Genomic DNA, 9,081 nt, shown 5'->3' with positions numbered 1-9,081 from the left:
CATTTAGTTGACAACTTATGTGACAACGATAGTTTACAAAGAAAAAATAGGTATTTGCACGAAAACCAAAACAACAGAGAGATAAAGTAAAAAATAATATGAGTATGAGAGATAAAGTTAAATATCATTTCTCTTGCTCAAATGTTATATGCTAAGCAAGTAATCAACAAAGAAATAAAAGGTAATACAGAAATATAGAAAACAAATATATAAAAAAAATAAAAAACAAACAAACTAGGACCTGCTTTGGATCAACCCAAACAACGAAAACCACTTCATCGCCGGAGACTCATCTTCCTCCTACACTGGCGAACACCGCACACGGCGGCGAAAAACCTTCTGCAACCATCAAGATCGAAATTCACCGATGAACCGCCTCCAACCACTGCCACCACCTTCTCATCTCTCCCACTCCGCACTCTCCTTCCTCGACCACAACTTCCACACCGCAACCGTCCTCACCGAGTCTCCCAATTTCGTCGCTGAGCTTCAAACTCAGTGCTCTGAGTTGGATCGCGCTCTTGATGACTTGACTCGGAGACTCGGTGCGGGTATTGCCAAGTACGCTTCGTTTTCCGGCGAAATTCATAGCCTCTTCGATGGTGTCAAATTCAAATTGAGTAACCTATCTGATACTTGCTCCTCCGGCATTGTGCAAGGTTTGAATCAAGCTTCAATTTGAAGATTTTTGATTTTAGGTTTTTTTTTGTGTGTTTTTGAATGTTGTGAAATTGTTTTTTTGTTTTTGTGATTGAAGATGGAGGAGGAGGAGAACGAGATGGGAAAGGTTTTAGAGAGGAACTTGCGACTTTGGCGAAGGAAGTTGCTAGGTTGGAGACTGTTCGTGTTTATGCAGGTTAGTGTTTTTTTTAGTGCTTGAATTGTTTTTGAATTGTGCAAATCACAGAACATTTTAGAGCAAAAAATGAAATGTGTTTTTATTCATGTTTTGAGTGATTGTTATTTATGATGCATTCGATCTGACAACAATCAGACCGGCAATGTTGTGTGGTACGAAGTGTTGGGCGGTAAAGAACCAACACGAAAATCAAGTAAGCGTAGCAGAGATGAGGATGTTACGTTGGATGAGTGGTAAGACTAGACATGATATGATTAGGAATGACACCATTAGAGAGAGAGAGAGAGAGAGTTGGGGTAGCACTTATAGTAGAAAAGATAGTAGAAAATAGGCTTAGTTGGTTTGGGCATGTAGAGAGAAGACCATTGATGTTGTAGTACGAAGAGTAGATTTGATGGAGGAGAGTTAGATTAGAAGAGGTAGAGGAAGACAGAGAAAAACTGTAAGAGAAAATATTCAGGAAGATTTAGAGGTTAATGAGTTGGATCCAAATATGGTTTCAAATAGAACATTATGACGTAGTTTGATCCATGTAGCCGACCTCACTTAGTTGGATAAGACTTGATTGTTGTTATTGTTATTTATGAAGCATAGAGGACACCAGGCACGACATTGAGACAACGTCACAGGCAATAATTTGGTAACATTGAAATATATGAATGTAAGCACATATGCCAACACATATGTTGGTGCTGTGTCCATGTCAGACTCTTACACTGAAACACCTTCAATCTCAAGTGTCGGTGCTTAATGGATTGTTATGATAGATATGTTTGTTTTCATTATCAAGAAATGCTAAGATTTTTTAATTTCAATAATGTTTAGTATCTTTGATATGATTTCTTTGGCAATGCTCTTTTTATGTCAATGTTGTTATTTATATTTTCTTAAAGAGATGGCACACAAGCTTGATATTCATTGTAAATTTCAACAATATTTTGGGAAGAATATGAGATGATGTTTTGATTTTCTTTTCCATTATAAAGAAATGCTAAGATTCTTCAATAGTAGTTATATTCTTAGGTATGATTTCTTTGGTATTGCCCTTTTTATGCCAAGTCTCAAGTGTTGTTACTTATATTTTCTTATAGATAGATGGAACAAATTTTTTACATATTCATTGTAAATTCGAACAATATTTAGGGAAGAATGAGAGATAATGTCTTTCTTGAAATTTGTGTTTCAGTTCTTTTTATGATGAGTTTGTTGGGATTATTAAGAAAAGTTTTGGTTTTTTAGTAATTGTTACCATACTGCATTTGGTTTGATTTCTTAGGTATTTACCTTTTAGCTTCTTAAAAGTCCTTTGTGTGTCTTCCAGAGACAGCACTGAAACTTGATACATTGGTTGGTGATATTGAAGATGCTGTATCGTATACCATGGGTAATAAAAACATAAGGAAGCATTCTTCTGACGAGAATTCAGGAGTGAGCACACTTTCATAATCTGAATCTGATGATATTGGGAATTCTAACCGTACTATATCCCTTAATGTATCTTCAAATGTTGCAGGATATGCGTCTGTTTGCTATTAAAAAACTTAAAATAACAGAAGAAACATTGACTTCAATTACAAATATACACCCTCAATGGAAGAATCTTGTATCAGCAGTTGACCATAGAGTAGATCGAGCTCTAGCCATTTTAAGACCCCAGGCGATTGCTGACCATCGGGCACTTCTATCTTCGTTTGGATGGCCCCCACCTCTTTCTGCTTTAACATCCTCACACTCAGATGCAAGGATTGTAAATCCTCTACAAAGCATGCACGCCGATCATAAGCTCAGGTACTCAGAAAATTTTCTTGCTTTGTGCAACCTACAGGAGTTGCAAAGGAAAAGGAAATCTAGACAACTTGTGGGCCATGATAGGGAGATTGCCCTACGACAACCACTTTGGGCCATTGAAGAGCTTGTGAATCCCCTATCATTGGCTTCCGAAAAGCATTTCTCAAAATGGGTTGATAAACCAGAATTTATTTTTACACTTGTGTATAAGATCACAAGGGATTATGTTGACTCTGTGGATGAAATGTTACAGCCATTGGTTGATGAAGCTAAGGTAGTTGGATATAGTTGCCGAGAAGAATGGATCTCAGCAATGGTAACCTCCTTATCCACATACTTGGCAAAGGAAATTTTCCCTAGTTATATTACTCAACTAGAAGAGGAGAGTGCTACAGGTATTCAGTCAGCTTCTAGAATATCATGGCTGCACCTCATTGACTTGATGATAGCTTTTGACAAAAAGATTATGTCTTTGGTAGAAAATTCTGGGATTTTGCTATCTTTAGATGATGATATCTTGCAGCGAATTTCTTCTCTATCTGTATTTTGTGATCGTCCAGATTGGCTTGATTTGTGGGCAGAAATAGAGCTAGGTGATGCCCTAGATAAGTTGAAACCAGACATTGAAAACGAGAATAACTGGAGAAAGAAAATTGAAAGTGTAGCTCTTTCATCAAATATTGATGATCACAAGTCTCCTCTAGTTTCCAGTGCCTTTGTTCGCCATCTAGCGTCTGTTGTTGAACGTTGTCGGTCATTGCCTAATGTTACTTTGCGGTCAAAATTTCTCAGATTAGTAGGTGTGCCTATTATAAGAAAATTTTCTGATTCCATACTAGTCCGTTGCCAAGAAGCTGAAGGGTTGACTGCTCTAACCGATAATGATGCTTTAATTAAAGTTGCAATTTCCATCAATGCCGCTCATTACTTTGAATCTGTTTTAAATGAATGGTCTGAAGATGTCTTTTTCCTTGAGATGGGGGTGGACGAGGAAGACAAAGTGGAATTACCGAGTAATACAAACAGGGATAGTGAAGGGTCGCCAGAGAGTTCCAATAGAGTTATCTTTGACGATGAAATCAAAAAGTTGGAAGAGTTTAGAACAGAGTGGGTTGAAAAGATAGCTGTAGTTATTTTGAGAGGATTTGATGCTCGTTCTCGAGAATATTTGAAGAACAAAAAGCAATGGCAAAAGAGTGAAGAAGGTTGGACAGTGTCTAAGACTCTAATAGAGGCGTTGGATTATCTGCAAGGTAAAATGGCAGTGGTAGAAGAAGGTTTGAATAGCAGGGATTTTGTTGGGGTTTGGAGAAGTTTGGCCGCAGGAATAGATCGGTTAATTTTTAATGGGATTCTTCTTAGCAATGCAAAATTTTATAATGGTGGTGTTGAAAGATTTGGTAATGACCTGGATGTTTTATTTGGGGTATTTGGGGCATGGTGTTTGAGACCAGAAGGTTTTTTCCCTAATACAAATGAAGGTCTTAAATTGTTGAAGATGGATGAAAAGAGAGTGCAAGAATGTATGACAGGGGGGAAGAGATGGTTGAAGGAGAATGGGATCAGACATTTAAGTGTATCTGAAGCAGAAAAGATTTTGAAGAATAGAGTTTTTGCGAGTTGAAGCTTTTAGCTACTGTTTTTTACACATGCAGAGTAGAGATTGCACAAGGACGTGTGAAAATGTAGAGGGAGAATAGTTTAGACCAGCTGCACTAATTCGATTTTGCAAATTTGCAATAAAATATATTCTTTATTTAGAATATGTCTGGTCATTGCCTTATAAATCAAATCTGAGACAAGATTGATATACTATTTCTTGATGCCAATTATACATTTATACTGTAAATTTGCCGTGAGCCCGTGAGGATTGTGTAAAACTATTCTCCCCATTCTTGTAATTTATCATTCTTTTGAACTGGAATTTGAATTTTGTGATCAAACTGGGAATTGTGATAGTCCAGCTTAAGCGTTGGAATATACTGAGAGAACGACCATATCTGGTACATATCTGGTAACATATCTGGTAACATGCTTCATGATTGCTAAACATTCCAAATGTCTCGGTAGCTTACATAATCTATCTGATGCTTTTGAGCACATTGTAAATCGAGAGACACATTTCGCCCCGCCCTCACTAATAAAAAACATGTATGTTTCCACAAATATACTTCTGGATGACATAAATTATCCAAAACTGTACTTTTAGGCTATACAAATTAGTGTTTTTCTTCTTCTTTCAGAATGTGTACTTTTGAATTCATGTTGGAGGATAAGGGAAGTTTCCCACTTATAAATGAGTATTATACTTTTGAGTTTGCAGTTCACACCCTGCTTTTATAGGTGGTGTTAAATATGTTTTAATTTTTAACACCAAACTAATCATGAAATATCACAGGCCAGAGCTTACCATCTTTTTAAGAATCATATACTAACCATGATTAGTTCTAAAATTTTAAATGTTATTAATGTTGAACTCTGATGAATGACATCATTGTGTCAGCCGCCCTCAGCACAGTATATCCAACGGTGTTTGAGACTTTGAGCGGTATGAGAAGAGAGAAAAAATTTAGAATAAAAGAGAATGAAAAATTAGATGATGTACACTGGTTCATCATGTTACATTATGTTTACACCACCGATTCTTTACACCGGTTCCCGGTACGACCGATTCTTAATGTTACATTATGTTACATTAAGAAAGAAAGCTTGAATGTTGTAAGTTTTTCCCTTCTTTTAAATTGGTTCTTTATGTTACATTATGTTTACACCGTTAATCATCACCTTTAACATTGGCTAGTGCAATTGGAATCACATGGTTATTATGATCTCTGTCCAATGTTGCAAGAATATGCCCCCACCCCATAATAACTGCAGAAAAATTCATCAAACCCTGTAAACAATCTGCATTTAAGTTATCTACAAATAGGAAGACACATGTACAACATCTGATAACTTGGTAATAAAGGTCTTTTCACATAATCAATTTCTCTAATCTCCTCAACTTACAAAGTACACCCTCCGGTCACTATTATAAGCAAAAAAACTACATTTTAGATTCATTCATTAAATGATGTATGTTGTTCATAATAAAGACCACATACATCATTTAATTTTGGGGTTAGATCTTATTCATGACTGTAATTTTGGTTCAGATCTTATTCATGACTGTAATTTTGGGGAAATACTCAAGCTTGAATTACTATATACATAATTTACCAGAATTTAATTAAATGCCAACGGTGCAAACAAATTATAACATAAAAAATCAATTCGAAAAAAATAAAATAAATAATCAATTAAAAAAATGTTAAACTTAAAGGATAACACGCATAAATTTGCCTAAATAATACTAAGAGTAAATATAAAAGCAATAAGTAAAAGACTAATATATCCTTAAAAGATAAATAAAGCATAAAAACCTACTATCCCCATACTTAAATATAGGACTTTGTTGACTATATTACATAAATTAAGAAATTGATAGCAATATCAAATTTATTAACAATGGATATTGTTTTTACATATTTATTTATTATCTAAGAGAGAGAATTAGTTTATATTTTTATCATTGTATTTATTGTTGGTTGTAGATAAGATGTAAAATAATTACGGTTATATTTGAAAAAATAATTAATACTATTGAAAAATTAATAAGGATTCTATAAAAAGTTACAAAAATCTTCCTCTCTCTTTCTCTTCTCTCCTTCTCTAACCCTAGCCGTCACCCTTGTCAGAGGGGTGATTTAGGGTCAATTTCGACCCAAAAATCACCCCTCCGAGTTGTTTTTCCTTCTATTCTAATTGAATAAGTGATTTCACATATTTTCTGTTTTATTTCGTTTGTTTTTGTGATTTCGTCGCCTCTGAACGACTCTGTTTGTTTTTATTTATCGTCTTTGTGCGGTGTGTTTTTTATTTCCCGTCCTAGTGCGGTGTTTATCAGGTTGAAAGATTAGCTTTGAACAAGTGTAGATCCGATCAATGACAATGATTTTGGCGTCGTCAACGTTGCAGATCCGGAAACATGAATATTCCGGAGACTTGAATATATTCATATTAGTCATATTTGTAGGCATAGATACTTTGCCGTTTTATGCTATTAACATGGATGTTGTGAGTTTGTTCACAAACTCATCCTTTTTGTTTTTAGCGAATTTGAATTTATATTGTATCGATGTACTCTATCAATTTGAATGAATGAACATCGTTTTTTTTGTAAAAAAATAAAAAGTTACAAGAAGAAACATAGTATGACATAAATGATGGATATATACTTAAATCCTTTAACCATGCTGTCTAAAGTCGGACCTTATGAGCTATGCGTAATGAAAAATTATGCTGAGAAAGATAAATGCCTAAAATAGGTTTCAGTTACTTAAAATGATTAGTCTTTAGGGTTTGTACGAAATATCCCTTAGTTCACCAAAATGAAAAAGACAAAAGAATTTTTTAAAAGAACTCTATATTTAGTGAGGAACATAATATTATCTAACATTACATGTATCTTAACCTAAACAGCATAGCCTAATTTTACCTTAACCATATTTATATTTGTAGATAGGGTTATTTGAAGTATTAAGGGTGAGCCAGCCCACCCTCGATTAACTAGAAAGAAAAAAATAAAATAAAAAGCGGACCAACTTAAGTGGTAGAGTTAAAACTCCAACCCCATCCTTTAGGGTCCGTTGGTTCAACGGGGGAAAGAGATTTTAATGGAGGAGAGGGAAAAGAAAGAAAGAGGAGATATTTTAATTAAATATATGTTTGGTTCAAAAGAGGGGAGGGGAGAAATTTTAATTAAAAATGTGTTTGGTTCATAAGGGGAGCGAAGAGATTTTAAAATTAATTTACTGTTTTACCCTTAAACTTAACTAAATATGGATAATAAAGTAACGAAACAATAACGATGTAATCGATAACAAGACGATGAAATAATGGATTACGGATAACAAATAAGAGTGATGGATAACCTAATAATAAAAGTTCTTACAATAATAATAATAATAATAATAATAATAATAATAATAATAATAATAATAATAATAATAATAATAATAATAATAATAATAATAATAATAATAATAATAAATAATGTTGTTATAAGGATAATATTGAGATTTTAAATTAATCTAGGTATAATTTTGGCAGTGCAACAAACTTTGAAATAGATAATCTCCTCTCCCTTTAGAAAAACTCCAATTTGAGGGGAAGTAAAAAGTGAGTCTTGAAGGGATTTTGCTCCCCTTCTCTCTCCTCCCCTCCCCTTCTAAAAATTGAGGCAAACACGTCAAATTAAAAATATTCCATCCTCTCCCCTCCCCTCTAAAACTCTAGAACCTAGTGGGATGACAAACCAACAAGTTATCCCCTAATTTTTTTTTTCATTCACATCTCATAAAAATAATAACATCAACAATTTATGAACTCATAAATTTTAGTTGTTCAAATTGATCTTGTAATATAGGGAAGTCAGAAAAATGACCTGCTTAAAAAACACATATTTTAGCCTTGTAATTTTAGATTCGTCCTATTTTCTTACCTCCAATTTTTGCCTGAACACATAAAAGTCTAAAAATGTTATCTAGAGATTGAATTTTTTCATGATTTTTGGCAAGCATGTTTAGGATTTTAAAATACGACTTTGGACGTAAAATTCTAATTTTCCAACAAGGGACAAATTAATTAAGAATTTTTAAAGTGCAAAAAATAAAATAAATGGAAACCTCGACCTAGAAATCGAATTTGAGTTTTTTTTTTTTTTTTTTTGCAGACACCTATATAAGAATATATAGAGAGGAGCTGTAAAGTTTTGGAGCATTCCTACTACGCCTCAATTTATTTTGATTTTTCAGCTAAAATGTGCAAATTCGTGATTTTGTTTCGAATAAACAAATACCCACAACGAACAATGAGCTATCAAGTATCAAGCTCGGATACTAATTAATAGACAAGACATGTACATAAAATCATATTACACCACAAAAAATGAAGATCAAAACTAAGTCAACATTTTTTTGCCTTTAACCAACAAAATGATATACATTTAATTTTATCGAACAAGTGAATAATCGATTCATTCTCACGCTTAAAAGATCGACAATTTATTTCCTTTCAAAGAGTCCAAACAAACACAAACCAAATCATATATAACGACGACCGAGTAGCTCTAGATATTTATGGTGCTAATTAAACTTAAAGTTTAGTGTACAGTTCCCACAAGCATTGAAACAGCAATATTTATGCTATTTTTTCACCATCTTCTAATTCTTCTATTGCAGCTGGAATGTCAAGTTCTAACCGACACTAATGCATGCTACATTGTCTCCTGACACATTTGCATGCACTCCTATAATAATTTTCCTTATCATAGGTGATCTTCAAACTGTTTATTGACATTGATCAAACCTTGATAATATAGAAAATATATGTCG

At 33.8% G+C, this 9,081-nt stretch overlaps 1 protein-coding gene across 1 annotated transcript; it reads left to right on the top strand.

Annotated features, from left to right (window-relative positions):
- Positions 1 to 236: 236 nt before the first annotated feature.
- On the top strand, positions 237 to 4,653 carry MAG2 (RINT-1 / TIP-1 family). The gene is made up of 4 exons (XM_085723815.1): positions 237 to 659; positions 758 to 856; positions 2,181 to 2,287; positions 2,373 to 4,653. The coding sequence occupies exons 1-4, from the start codon at positions 368 to 370 to the stop codon at positions 4,269 to 4,271; spliced, it is 2,397 nt and encodes a 798-aa protein (XP_085579941.1). The 5' UTR covers positions 237 to 367; the 3' UTR covers positions 4,272 to 4,653.
- Positions 4,654 to 9,081: the final 4,428 nt, after the last annotated feature.

The sequence above is a fragment of the Medicago sativa genome, chromosome 7 (genome assembly GCF_051527215.1).
Source record: "Medicago sativa cultivar Bolivia chromosome 7, Bolivia_mono, whole genome shotgun sequence".
Taxonomy (NCBI): Eukaryota; Viridiplantae; Streptophyta; class Magnoliopsida; order Fabales; family Fabaceae; genus Medicago; species Medicago sativa.
Note: the sequence above shows the minus strand (reverse complement) of the source record. Positions and strands in the feature narration are given on the sequence as shown.